Here is a 15,305-nt window from a genome sequence, read left to right as displayed (position 1 = left end):
GGGGGTAGTCAAAGTGGGAAAAAAACTGTTTAGGCTTTTACTTTCACTAAATAACAGTTTAAATTGCATATAAAATTGTTGTAGTTTTAAAATCTTTATAAAAAAATTGATAATAAAACTGTTATCTGTGGAAGTTAGGAAGGTAGCAGGCATTTAGAGAGGTTGCTCGGGCACTAAGAGAGGTTAGATAGGCCGGGAAACGTTTTAGAATGTAGTAGGAATTTAGAGAGGTTGGGCGGTCATTTAGGGGGATAGCGTGAATTCAGGAAGGTCAGGCGGGCTATTAGGGAGGTTGATGAGACAATGAAGAGGCTAGCGGGCATTCAGGGAGTTACCTAGAATTTAGGGAGGTCTGCCGGGCATTATGGGAGGTAGAAAAGCTTAGAGAGGTTAGGCGGGCACTTAGGGAGGTCGGTGGGCATTTAGGGAGGCCGAATGGGCAGTAAGAAAAGTAAAGGAATTTAGAGATATATGACGGGGATTTAGGCAGCTAGCGAGAATTAATGGTGGTTGGACCGACATTTAAGGAGGTAACGACAATTCAGGGAGGTTAGACGGGCATTAAGGGAGGTGACAGAAATTGAGAGAGGTTGGGCGGACATTTAAAGAGGATCTCTTTTCTTGAAATAGCGGAATCAAGATTTTTTTATAATACATATATATGTGATTGAATATTATTATTTTTTACATTTCTAGTTATCTCACCTGTCCAGGTGGAAAGCAGCTATCTCAGCTGTATGTCGTTCGTAGTCGGTGAAGTAAAAGTGATTCGGCAAGGTTTGCTGCTCCCGAGGAAACCTGTTGGAAAGAAAAAAAAAGAAAATAATTAATCGGTCACTTCGACCACTTATATCCTGAACGTTTTTGATTCTATATGTAACTTCAATTTGCAACTTCTCGTTTATACGTGAATTCTGCACGTAATCTAATTTAAAAATCCAATAGAATAATTTAACATTTAAAAATTATTGGTTTTCACAAACAAGAATAACTTTGATTAGTTTTTTGTGACGAAAAAAATAGGAATTTTTGTGGCACATGCATGATTTCTGTCCTTTTTGACGCCTGTGAAGCGAGGATAAAGCTCTACGTTTTACTCCCTAGGGAGTGAAAAGTGACGTCAGATGTGAATAATGAAAATTATACATCTATGAGCTCGCATTTTACGATAATCAGCCCACTCACCGTAAAAACGGTACAGACATTTTGGTTGCATAAATTAGCCGAAATATTACCATAAATTACCAAAAATTTCATAAATTTCCGGAAGTGTATAAAAATGTTAAAAATTGAATTTTGGGTAGTTTATAGTAATTTTCTATATTTACCTGTAAATTTACCGTAAATGACCCGAAATTTCAATAAATTTCCGGAAATTTATACATTTTTAAATCTAATTTTGGGCAATTAATGGTATGTTACCATAAATTATCTGTAATTAGTAAAAGCTACCAAAAATTTCTTAAATTTCCGGAAATTTTGTAAGAATATTTCAAATTTAATTTTGGACAATTTATGGTAATTAACCAGAAATTAATTATAATATTACCATAAATTAAAAAAAATTTGATAAATTGCCGGAAACTTATAAAAATGCTACAAATTGAATTTTGGGTATTTTATAGTTATTTACCATTTACCAGTAAAATTACCATTAATGACCGAAAATTTCCACAAATTTCCGAAAATTAAGACATTTTGAATTGAATTTTAGGGACTTTATAGTAATTTACCGTAAATTACCTGTATTATTATCATAAATTACAAAAAATTTCATAAATTTTCGGAAATTTATGAAAATGTTTCAAATTAAATTTTGAGCAATTTATGGCAAGTTACTATAAATTACCTGTAATTTTACCAAACATTACCAAAAATTTCATACATTTCCGGAAGTTCATAAAAATGTTTCAAATTTAATTTTTTGTAGTTTATGGTAATGCACCATATTAACCTGTAAAATTACCATAAATTTCTATCAATTATCGGAAATTTATAGATATTTTCAGATTGAATTTAGGCCAATTTATGGTAAGTTACTGTAAATTACCTGTAATATTACCATGAATTACCAAAAATTTCAGGATATTTATAAAAATGTGTAAATCTAAATTTTTGGTAGTGTATAGTAATTTTCCATATTTAATTGTAAAATTACCATATGACCGAAAATTTCCATAAATTTCCGGAAATTCATAAAAATAAATTCTTTTTACGAATCGTCAAGAAAGAAAGGAAAAGAAGAGGAAATGCAATTTATATTTTCAGAATGGATGTCTCGGAATACAAACTTCTCATAATAATGGTTCACAATTTCTGACCCGATTAACTGCTTACTTGGGAGACGTTTCCGATATCAGAGATGGCACAGGCCATTTAGCTGAATCTACTCAATTTGAAAACTTTTTCGCTATAATGAGTAGCTTTACTCTTCATAAAGCTTCTTCCCTTTTTATATTAGGCTAAATTATTTATTCTTTTTTATGAAAGTTATAAATCGATATTATTATTAAAACTTAGTAGCTTCTACTATGTGTGCTTGCAATTGAAATTATTATATTTGCAACTAGACTTATTAAAGTTAATAATTATTTTATTTTGTTTATTAATAATTAATTTTCGAGGATGCGTCGCACTGGCCTTGTTAATAAATCCGTATACTCGAAACGGAAACAGACAGGGCAACATGAATCGTTTCTAATTAGAATGCAAATATTGCGCAATTTACTCGACTGAGTACTCGCGTATTGCGGCCCTTCCGAGTCGAGAGTCCCAACCGTCTCTCACCCTGATCCTGAGAAACTGCGTGGGCCAGCAGTTCTAGGAATTAAAAAACCGGAGCGGTTTCTATGGGACCTGGAGTATTAATTTTGAAACAAATACTTTAACTTTCAACTAAGTAGTTAGATTTTTAATCAAGATAATTTATTTTTTTTACAATTACACGAATTTAGAGCAAGATAAATCAATTTAAAACAAAAACGAATTTTTAACAAAACAATCACATTCTTTACTAAATTTTTTAACTAATAAACTTAATTTTTAACAAAGTGGTTTAATTTCAACTAAGAAGTTAAATTATCAATTAAGAAGATTAATAATTTATGATAAAAGACGAATTTATAACAAAATACATAAACTTTCAATAAAATTGTAGATTTGTCAACTAAAATGTAAAAAATGAATCTAGAAAATATTGAAATCCTAAACTAAAAAAGTGAATTTTTCACAAAGTAGTTTAACTTTCAAACAAGTAGTTCAATTTCTAACCAAACAAATGAATTCTCAATGAAAAATTTCATAGTCGGATTTTTAATTTAAAATTATAATTTTTAGACAAAAATGAATTCGATCAATTTTCAGCCAAGAAAATTAATTTTTAAATAAAAGAATGAATTTTTAACAAAATAGTATAGTTAAAAAATCAATTATGTGAATTTCTAACAAAGTAGTTCAACTTTAAACTATGTATTTAAATCTTTAACAAAAAAATAAATATTTAATAAGAAATTTAGTCTTTGAATTTTCAGCTAAAAGCGATCAATTTTCACACACACACAAAAATAGTGAAATTTGAATCCATAATGTGATTTTATTAAAAATCTTTTCTGTTCTTTTGTGTACCGTTCAATTCAGTAACGTTTTATTCTTTTCTATTTTACTCTATTCTGTTCTATTATGTTCTATTCTATTCTGTTCAATACCCTTCTATACTTCTCTATTCTATTTTCTTCTATTCTATTCGGTTCTACTCTAATCTATTCTCTTCCATTCTGTTCTTTCCTTTCTATTCTCCGCGATCCTGTTGTATTATATACTATTCTTTTCTACTGTTTTCTATTTGGTTCCTTCTTATTCTACTCCATATTATTATGTTCTATTCTATTCTGTTCAATTCCCTTCTATGTTCCCCTCCTATATTCTCGTCTATTGTATTCTCTTCTATTCTCTTCTTTTTCTTTATTTCATGCTATTCTGTTCTATTTTGTTCTATCCTCTTCTGTCTCATATTCTGTTCTGTTTTATTCCATTTTTTACTAATCTAATCCATTCTTTTCTATTTTACTCTTTCCCTTTTATTTTCTGCCATTCTGTTCTATTCTGTTCTAATCTTTTCTTCACTCTGGTATTTTGTTCTGTTTCATTATATTTATTCTATTCTATTATATTCTATTTCATTATATTCAATATCCTTCTATACTCTTCTATTATATGTGCTTCTATTTTTGTCTTTTTTATTATGTCCTATTCTGTTATGTTCTTCCTCTTCTATTCTCTGCTATTCTGTTCTATTCTTTTCTGTTGTCTGTTCTTCGGTTCTTTCGTATTCTATTCTATATTATTCTTTTCTAATAATTTCTATGATATTCTGATCGGTTCTGCTCTATTTTAATCAATTCTCTTCTATTCTGTTGTGTTCAATTCAATTTTATTATGTTTGACTCTATTCTTTTTTATTCTATTCTATTCTTCTCAATTTTCTTCTCTACTCTTTTATTCTCTTTTCTTCTATTATCTTCCATTATTTTATATTTTGTTCAGTTCTTTTCTATATTAATCTATTCTCTTCTATTCTGTTCTTTCTCCTATATTATCTCATAATCTATTCTGCCTTATTTCATTGTATTGATTATATTCTGTTTTATTATGTTCAATTCCCTTCTATTTTCTTCTATTCTATTGTCTTCTATTCTCTTCTATTATATTCCGTTCTATTTTCTTATGTTCTATTATTTTCTAATCTATTCTGTTCAATTCTCTTTCATACTCTTCCATTCTATTCTCGTCTATTGTCTTATATTCTCTTCTATTCTGTTCTTCCTTTTTGACTTCTTGCTATTCGGTTCTGTTCTGTTCTATTCACTTCTACTATTTGTTATTCTGTTCTGTTTCATTCTATCATATATTATTCTGTTCCATTATATTATATTCTATTCTGTTCAATTCTCTTCTATACTCTTTTATTATATTACCTGGTATTTTATTCGTTTTTTTAAAATTCGAATCTATCCAATTCTTTTATATTTTTCATTATATTCTCTGATATCCTGTTCTATTATGTTCTAATCTTTTCTTCTCTCTGCTATTCTGTTCTGTTTGGTTCTATTCTATTCTGTTCAATACCCTTCTGCACTCTTCTATTATATTATCTTTTATTCTCTTTCATTCTCTGTTATTCTTTTCTATTCTGTATTATTCTATTTCATTCTGTCTTTTTAAGTTTTATTTTATTCCGTTCAATTCCCTTCTATACTCTTGTATTCTTTTCTCTTCTATTCTATTCGGTTTTTAAGTTATCCTCTATTCTGCTCGCTTCTATTCTATTTTTTTCTACTCTCTGCTATTCTGTTCTGTTTGGTTCTATTCTATTCTGTTCAATACCCTTCTGCACTCTTCTATTATATTATCTTTTATTCTCTTTCATTCTCTGTTATTCTTTTCTATTCTGTATTATTCTATTTCATTCTGTCTTTTTAAGTTTTATTTTATTCCGTTCAATTCCCTTCTATATTCTTCTATTCTTTTCTCTTCTATTCTATTCGGTTTTTAAGTTATCCTCTATTCTGCTCGCTTCTATTCTATTTTTTTCTACTCTCTGCTATTCTGTTCTGTTTTATTCTATTCTATTTTATTCTGTTCTATTCTATTTTATTCTGTTCTATTGTATTCTATTCTATTCCGTTCAAATACTTTCTATAATTTTCTATTTTGTTTGGTTCTATTCTAATCTATTCTCCTTTATTCTATGCTATTCAGTTCTAATATGTTTTATCCTACTCTATTCTATTCTATTCTACTTTACTTTATTTTATTCTATTTTATTATGACAACATTTTTTTTACTGCAATTCTATATTTTGCACTCTTATTTGTGCTGGACAAAAGAATAGATTTCCTTTTTCCTTTATTCGCGAAAATAAGAGGCATTTGATGGCACCGAGTGAAGCAATAAGAATAGATGCTTCATTTCTATTAGAATTTTGTTCCTTTTTTCGCGTCCATGCATTTCACGGTATCCTGGCCATAAAAATGGCAACGGATTAAGAATCGATTCCGGATGAGCGTCCTCACGAAGGTACACTCTTCGAATCTGAAAGGACAGGTCGTGCGAAAATGCCGGCAATAAATAAGGGGTCGGAGCTCAAAAGCAGGAAAAAGAAGCGCAACACGTAATACGGAATCCTCAGTTTTATTAGTCGCCATTGGAAGTTCTGCGAAAAAAGAGACAGTCAAGTGCAGAAAGGTTGAAAATTGTTCAGAGAAAATCTACTGCAGAAAAAAATTAGTTTCAAGAATTCAATCATTTAGGAATTCTTCTTTTTTATTACTTTTACTAGAATTAAATGCACGCGCGGATTCACATCCCTGGATTTTTATTTCGAAATATGAAAAACACAAGAAATTACAAAAAATGTGTTTTCAGACATTTTTCAATACTAAGTGTTAAAAAAAGTTGAACGGTTTAAAAAATTTAATTAATATAATAAATTATTATATCTTACAGATAAATAGATTAAATAAGTAATATTTATACTAGGGAGGTCCAAACATTTTAATTGGAAAATCAACAATTACATTTTTCATTCAGAACTCATTTTTTGTTATTGAAAATTTAAATAATTATTTGAGAGTTGTTTAAAAATTTCCTTATTTTTTTTTAGGATTTCACTATTTGGTGGAAAATTAATTCTTTTTGGTTGACAATCAATTCATTGAACTGAAAAATTAATTTTTGTCGTTACATATTAACTTTTTTTAACCGAAAAATAAACTATTCCATTTTTTTTTATAAATTCCTATTATTGGTTTAAGATTTCATTATTTGGTTGAAAATGAATTCTTGGTTGGAAATTAAATTTTTATCTGAAAAATTAACTATTCCATTTTTGGCTGAATATGTATCGTTTACAGTTGAAAATTCAACGAGTAAATTTTTAATTGAGGGTATATTTTTTGGATTAAATATTTAACTACTTTGTCGAAACTTAAACGACTTTTTTGAAAATTCACATAATTGATTTAAAATTTCACTATTTTGTTATTAATTAATTTTTTTAACAAAAATTCATCGTTTTCAGCTGAAAATTCAAGGATTTAATTTATCATTGAGGATTTCATGTTAACAATTTTACTATTTAGTTGAAAGTTAAACGACTTTGTTGAAAATTCACATTATTGAATTCAGATTTCACTATTTAAAAAAATTAATTTCTTCAAAATGAAAATTCATCTTTTTTAACTGAAAATTTCATGATCATAATTATTTTCATTGAGTTATTGATTTCAGGTTTCACTAGTTTGTTAAAAATGCATTTTTTAAACGGAAAATTGATCGTTCTCAGTTAAAAATTCAAAGATTAAATTTTTATTGAGGATTTTTTGTGAAAAATTCTACTACTTCGTTGAAACTTAAACGATTTTGTTAAAAATTCACATTATTGATTGGATATTTCACTATTTTGTTACGAGTTATTTGCTTTGACATACAAATTGATTTTTTTATCTAAAAATTCAACAATTAAATTTCTCATTAAAAATTCATTATTTTATTTAGAAATTCAACTATTTTTTAAAAGTGAAACAAAAATGTTAAAAATTATTATTTTTTTAACTGAAAAATTAACTATTCCATTTTTGGCCAAAAATGTATTGTTCAGTTGAAAATTAAACTAGTAAATTCTTTATTGAGAATTTTTGTTCTTTTGTTAAAAATTCTACTACTACTTTAACTAATTTTTATTTGAAAATTTAACAACTGCCTTGAAAGTTGAACTAATTTCTTAAAACTTTCTTTTATTGATTTAAGGTTTTACTATTTTATTGAAAATTAATTTTTTCGTGGAAAATAATTTCTTGTGACTGAAAAATTAACTTATTTGGTTAAAAATGATCTTTTTGGTTGAAAATTTATAATTGCGACGGTAAAATTCTTCTGTTTTGTAGAGAGTTTGCCTTTTTAGTTCAAAAATTTATTAATTTTGGTACACATTTTTGCTCTCTTAAAATAAAAATCTTTTGAAGAAAAAGAATTTTTTTTTATAAAACCGTTTAGGATTCAAAATTAAGATATTTTTTGGTTGAACGTCACTGGTTTTAAAAATTAAATCGTTTTTTGTTTGAAAAATATTATGCTAAAAATTTAGTTATTGTATTGAAACTTGAAATCTTCGATTAAATGCAAATGTTTTTGGTTGAAATATATGGTTGATCTTTGTCTGACAAATCAACTATTTGGTGGAAAATTCATTTTTGTAGGTTGACATTGAACTATTTTGTTAAAAATCCCTTACTTTTATTCGAAAGTTTAACTGTTTAGTTGTAAATGCAAATATTTGGTCTAAAAATTATATTTTCTGGTTTAAAAGTCAACCTTTTTCTAAAATATATGACTTTTTAGTTTGATAACTAAACTAATTCGTTCGTCGATCTTTTTTCCAAGAAGAGGAAGTGAGAAGAAGCGAGGGAAATAATTGGAAGGGAAGTAGGGACAGGAGGGCAAGTTAGCAAAAGTAGGGGAAGTGAGTGGAAGTTAGCGGAAATAGGTGAAATGATTGGAAGTAAGAGGAAATGAAGAGAGTTATAGTAAGGAAATGGGAAATAAGGAGAGTAGGGAAAATGAGGAGGGTGTGAGGGAAAATTTTAGAAGGGAAAATTAGGGAGGAAAGGTAGAAGTGGTGAGTGCAATTGATGGAATGTAGGGGAAATGATCAGAAATGAGAGTGAGTAGAGGAGGGGAAGTATGGGCTAGTAAATGGGTGTGTCAACTGTTGAAGCGAGGAGAGAGTAAAATAGAAGAGGAAGAATTTCTGGAAGGGGAAAGGGGCAAAGGAAGGGGTAAGGAAGTAGAAAAAATGACAGGAAATTTGGGGAAGGAAAGTAATAAAAGTGAGAGGTATTGCAGTAGCGGAAATAGGTGATAAGGGTAGAGGTTGTAGGAGAATTGAGGAGGGAAACAATAGTGGAAGTGAAAGAAATCGTTGGGAACTGAAATGAGGGTAGTGGGGTAAGCAGAAGGAAATTGAAGGACGTGAAGTAGTGGAAGTAATGGAAATTCTAAGGAAATAAGGCAACAGGAAGTAGGAAAAGTAGGGGGAGTAGGTGGAAACTGAAGGAGAGGGAGTAGGGCATCTGAATGGTAATGAGGTATGGGAAGCAGGGAGCATTAAGGAGCAGAAGTAGGAAAAGAGAGTGTAATTTAGGGGAAGCAGAGAAAATTATGAGAAATGAGAATAAGTATTGAAATGAAAGTGAAGGCTAGGAGAAAGAACTGTTAGCTAGGGAAGCGTGGAGAGGGGTGAAAGAGGGAGAAGTAGAGAAGCAAGAAGTTGAAGAAGGGTGGAAAAGAGAGAACTGGGGGAAGGGGAGTTAGTGAAAGTGAGAGTAGATTGGACGAGGAAAAAGGAGGGAAAATAAGATGTATCGTGGTAAGGAAAGTAGGTACAATAAGGGGTAATCAGGGAAGCGAAGTAGATGAAATTAACGAGCGGAATTAAGCGAAGTGATTGTAATTGAGAAGTAGGAGAAATGATTGAAAATGAGAATGAATAGTAGATTGAAAGTGAGGGTTGGAGAAGGGAAGTGTTAGCTAAGGAAGCAAGAAGAGGGGGAAGTAGAAGAGGAACAAGTTCTCGAGAGGCAGCAAAGGATGGAGGAAATTAAGAAACAGAAGTAGAAAAAGCGAGTGAGATATAGAAGAATTAGTAAAGAAATGAATGAGAAATAGGAATAAGTAGTGGAGTGGAAGTAAGGGCTGAGGAAAGGGAGTGTTAGCTAAGGAAGCGAGGAGATGGGAAAGTAGAAGAGGAACAAGTTCGGGAGAGGGGGCAAAGAATGGAGTTAGGGAAGGATAAAGTAGGGACAGTAAGACGTAATTAAGGAAGAGAAGTAGGGGAAATTATGGAGCGAAAGTAGAAGAAGTGAGTATAATTGAGAAGTAAGGGAAAAGATTAGAAATGAGAATGAGTAGTAGAGTGGAAATGAGGGCGTGCAAATGGGAATATTAGCTGAAGAAGAGAGGAGAAGGAGAAGTAGAAGAGAACCAAGTTCGGGAGAGGGGGCAAAAAATTGAGTGATGGTAGGGGAATGTAGGGTGAGAAGGGATGGGAAAGTAAGGGTGGGGAGGGGGAGTTTGACCTACTTAATTAATTTCCGTAAGGTAACTATACATCAATTTTATTGAGAAAATTGTTTTCCAATTGTTTCCTGTGAAAATATTGCTGGAGGTAAAATTGATTACACGTACTAGCTTTGTGGTCGGAATTTCAGGTTGATAATTAAAATTGAATAAGTTATAAATATGGAATATGTGCTTTGGGGCTTCCAAGTTTGATATGTGAAGCAATATATTGGATGTTCAATGTACATGGAAAAATTCCTCTAGAGGCGCTCTCTAGACGCTTTTGTCAACGACAACATTCCCTAGATATATATTACATGCATGTCCTATAGAAGAAGTAATAAAGTCTTCCGCGCAATTTTCTTGACGATAATCACACAAAGGAGACAGGGAAAATGGTCAGGAATAATTTACTGGAATACCTGGTTGGATCTGGTGATTTTTCACCCTTTTTTAGTCCGAAGAAATGGGTTAGCTTTTCATGCTGTAAAATTTTGAAAATTAAAAAATGCGAATGAATCAATTTTGTCACTCTTAAATCAGTCACTCTTAAATTTTACAATTAGAATTGGAAATAAATGGAAAAAGGGGAAAATCTTATCTGGTAGAAATAAATTGTTTTTTAATTAAAATGACTTTTTTTTTGTTTTAATATCAAATATTAATTTTTTTCATTTAAGATTAATTTTTTTGTTAAAAATTCAATCGTATTGTAGAAAATTAGTCTTTTTGGCTTAACAATTTAAAAAATTGATAGAAAATTCAACTTCATGGTTAAAAGAGAACTGTTTTGTTAAATATTCATATTTTGAGGTTGTTAGTTGACTGTTAAACTGCTTTGTAAAAACCATAATTTTTTGGTTGAAATGGTATCTCTGTATTTATTCAACTGTTTTATTCAAATTAATATTTTTATTTTGAAAAATGGACTGTTTTATATAAAATTCATCATTTTTGTTTGACAATGCAACAACTTGGTTAAAATTCAATTAGTTGGTAGAAAATTGAAATATTTGGTTGAAAATAAAGCTTTATTCGAAAATTCTCATTCTTTCTTTAAGAATTCGTTTTTCATTATTTTAGTGTAAATTCTTTTCTTTTCTTGGGTGAAAATTAATCCATGTGTAAATATTTCATTTTTCGTTGAATTGGATTGTATTTTTAATTAAACATAGAAATAATTTTTGATTGTTTATTTGATTTATTATTATTATTACTATTATTTATGATTATTATTAATTATTATAATTTGGTCAACCATCACATTTTTCGTAGAGAATTCAGAATTTATTATTGCAAATTCAACTACTTGGTTGAAAATTGAACTTTGTTAAAAATGTAATTTTTTTATCAAATTCAACTATTTAGTTGACAATTAAAAATTGTTGTTGGTTAAAAATGTAAGTCTTTATTGGTTGAATTCTATTGTTATTTTTAAATTTTGAAATCAATAATCTTTTATTGCAGATTCATCTGTTTGGTTGAAAATGAATTTTTTTAGTAGAAAATTGAAATTCTCATTTTTTTATTGAATTTTAGTATTTTTTAGTTAAAAATTCAAGTATTTTTTATTTTTGTCATAAATTAATCGTTTTTAGTTAAAAATTTAACTGTATTTATGTAAAATCTGCCTCTTTGTAGAAAATAAATATTACCGGTTGAAAATTGATTTTTTTTTTTAATTCAACAATACTTAGTTGAAGGCCTAGTTTCTCAAGAATAAACTTTTTTGCAAAGAAAATATTTTTGGGTTTAAAGTTGAAGTAGTTTGTAGTAAAATCATCTTTTTTGTTTGAAAATTTTAACAACCTATTTAAAAATTCAAACATTCTGTTGAAATATTAGCTGTTTGGTTAAAAAACCATATTTTTTGGTAGAAACTCTACTATATTGTTTAAAATTCGTATTATTTTTGCTTACAAATTAATTTTTTAACTTAAAATTTAAATATTCCAGTTTTGGATGAAATTTGGTCGCTTCTAGATCAAAATTGTACTATTTTAGTCGAAAATCCGCCTTTTTTGTTTAAAATTCCTTTTTTCGGGTTGAAAATTCAATCCTTATTAAGAAAATTGGTTGTTTTTCAAAAAACTTTTTAGCCCAAATAAATGAGTTAACTTCTGATTTGTTGAAATTTAAGAAATTAAATTCCGAATTGATCAAAATTTGAATTCTACTTTAACGCCCAACATTTAAATTTAACTAAAAAATGATTGGAAACTAAAAATTTAAAAAAATTAAAATCCGTAGATAAAATTTGGACATCCTACCTTTAAATGTCTCAAAACAAATAATTGAAAATGAAAAAAGAGAAAAGAAAAAGAATTTAACTTTTCCATTCTTTGTTTTTTTTTCTCTTCTCATTTTTTATATTTTGTAAGATCACAAACAAAAAAAGTTTGTAGATTTTTTCTAAATTTTTTTTATTATGATTCAACAAATAAATTAAAATAAAAAAAGATTAGAGGAAAAGAAAAAAAGGGGAATTTGGAGGTTACATTCTTTTTTTTCTCTTTCTTTTAATTTGCTTTTATTAAAAATTTAATTCAGACATATTTCGTAATGTGCCCAAATCTCATCCCACTTAAATAAATAAATTAAATAACGAACAGTATCTCAAATTACTTAAATTCATTAAAAATTGTAGTTAGTTACTTAAATAATTAATCAAGATTAATGAGAGTCTATAAATCTTTAATTAATTTTCATTTAAATAAGGGAAATAAATCTTTAAAATAGAGTCTTAAAAAATGTTCTCTATTGTATAATTCCACTGAATGAATTTTTTATCGGACGTTGGACCTGAACAGTGTCCTCATTCTTAAATGGGTAAAAATTTAAAATAGATTCTTAAATCTGACAAAAGGAGTTCTAGTAAAAGAAATAAGAAGAAGTGTGCACTGAAAAATTAATTTTATTTTATAATAAAAATTTCCAGTTTCCGAACTTAATATTCTAAATATATATTATATATATTCTAAATATATGTATATTCCACTTTAAAGTTAACTCTTTTCTTGTCAAATCTGATCCTTTTTGGTTGACAATTCAATTGTTTTGTTAAAAATTTATCTAGTGGGTAAAATATTCAATTATTTTGGCAAAAACCCACTTTTTAGTTAAAAATTAAATTATTTTTGTACAAAACTAATTTTCGGTAGAAAGTGTAACTGTTTTCTTAAAAACTTATTTTTAATGTAAAAATTCAATTATTCTGGTACAATCTTAATTCTTGGTTGAAAATTCAATTCTTTTGGTAAAAAATAATTTTTTGCTTAAATTCAACTGTTTTGTTGAAAATTGGTCTTTTAGTTTAAAATTCAATTATTTAGTGATAAACTTAATTTTTAGGTGAAAGTTTAATTATTTTAGTACGATAATTAATTTTTAGTTGAAAATTTAATTGTTTTATTAAAAATTCAATTATTTTAGTACAAAATTAATTTTTTGTTGAAGGTTAAATTATTTTGTTGCAAATTTGTCTTTTAGGTTGAAAATTCAATTATTTTGATAGGAAATTAAACAATTTGGTTGAAAATTCATATTTTCGTGTTTGAAATTTCACAATTTGGTTGACATTTTTTTCTTTATCGACTCAAATCAATTTTTCAGTAAAAATTCAAATATATTCTTGAATTTGTTTGAAAATTAAGTTCTAAGTGAAAAAATCGACCGTTTCGTAGAAATTTCTTTTTAGCTTAAAAATGAAATAATTTACTTGAAACTATTTTCTCTCTTCTGAAAAATATTTTTTAGTTGCAAATTCAACTATTTTGGTAAAAATTAGTCTTTTTGTTGTAAATTCTACTTTTTTGTTAATAGTTGAACTACTTTATACAAACATTCTTTTATTTTTAAAATCAGGATTTTTGGAAAATTCAAATTCAACAAATCGTTTAAAATTTTGTATCTTTCTTGACTGACAAATCTTTCTTCGTTGAAAATGTGATCTTCTCGTTGAGAAATTGTGTTTTTTGTTTAAAAATATGTTTCTTTTGATAGAAAATTTTTCTTTTTTAATAAAAAAGCAATTGTTTCTTTTACAAATTAAAATATTTTTTGGTTGGAAATTCAACTGCTTAATTAAAAAATTTCAATATTCGGTTGAAAACTCGTATTTTTGTAGAAAATCAACATATTTTGCGAAAAATAAAATATTTGGTTAATAATAAACTTTTTTTCTGGTTGAAAATAATTTTGTTTGTTTGTTAAAAATTCGTTTTCTTGGTTGGATTCTAAAGTTTGCTTAAGAATAAAAATCTTTTTAGGTTGAGATATCAACTATTATGTTTTTTGTTGCTTGATTAAAAGTTTACCTACTTTGTTAGAAATTATTTTTTGGTTCATTATTTTATTTGAAAATTCATCACTTCGGTTGAAAATTGATCTTTTTAGTAGAAATTCCAACTATTTAGTCAAAAATTAACTTTTTTTGTTAAAAATTCATATTTTCGGGTTGAAATTTCAATTGTATTGTAGAAAATTAGTCTTTCAATTGAATGTTCTGTTTTTTATTTCAGTAAACATTTTTTTTTATTGAATTAGCATTTTTCATTGAGTATTTATTTTTGTTGAAAATACAATCGATTTAGTTAAAAGTAAATAAATTTATTTAAAATTCATTTTAGGTTTAGAGTTTAAGCTTTTGTTGAAAATTCATCTTTTCGGGATAAAGATTCAAATTTTTTAAAAAGAAAATTTGAAAACTATTCTTTTTTGTCTGAATTTAACTATTTTTTAATTTTTAATTAAAATATCGTTTTATTGTATCATCAACGAGTACGAATTCTGATATTAAGTTATCTAATAGTCAAGTGGAAACTAAAAGAAACTTTTATTTTTAGCAAAATTTATTTCTAGCTCCGCTGGGATTCGAACCCAGGCCTACAGATTGATAATCTGAAGTTCTTACCCACCAAGCTGGGGAGGGAAACAAGATTAATTATATTTTGGGAGCCTCTTACAAGATATTGTACGTCTTTCCAAGTCTTGTAAGATTTCATAATTTTCAGTCTTATTATTATTATTATTATTGTTATTATTATTATTATTATTATTATTAAGATACATGAATTTTGATCTTTTGTCGAATGGCGTCGTGATATCGTTTCGGTAGTCCTGGGTTCGAATCCCAGTGGAGTTAAAGAACATTTTTTCACATCTAAAAATAAAAACCATTTTGTCTTTGA

At 27.6% G+C, this 15,305-nt stretch overlaps 1 protein-coding gene across 1 annotated transcript in view; it reads right to left on the bottom strand.

Annotated features, from left to right (window-relative positions):
- The window catches only part of LOC117171647 (extracellular serine/threonine protein CG31145), a 246,669-nt gene that overhangs the window by 28,300 nt on the left and 203,064 nt on the right, over positions 1-15,305 (bottom strand). Inside the window, exon 4 of the mRNA XM_033359143.1 lies at positions 706-798. Coding sequence (XP_033215034.1) covers positions 706-798 — 93 coding nt within the window. The remainder of the gene's footprint in view (positions 1-705; positions 799-15,305) is intronic.

The sequence above is a fragment of the Belonocnema kinseyi genome, chromosome 4, assembly GCF_010883055.1.
Source record: "Belonocnema kinseyi isolate 2016_QV_RU_SX_M_011 chromosome 4, B_treatae_v1, whole genome shotgun sequence".
NCBI classification, from domain to species: domain Eukaryota; kingdom Metazoa; phylum Arthropoda; class Insecta; order Hymenoptera; family Cynipidae; genus Belonocnema; species Belonocnema kinseyi.
This window is presented reverse-complemented; position numbering and strand designations above follow the sequence as displayed.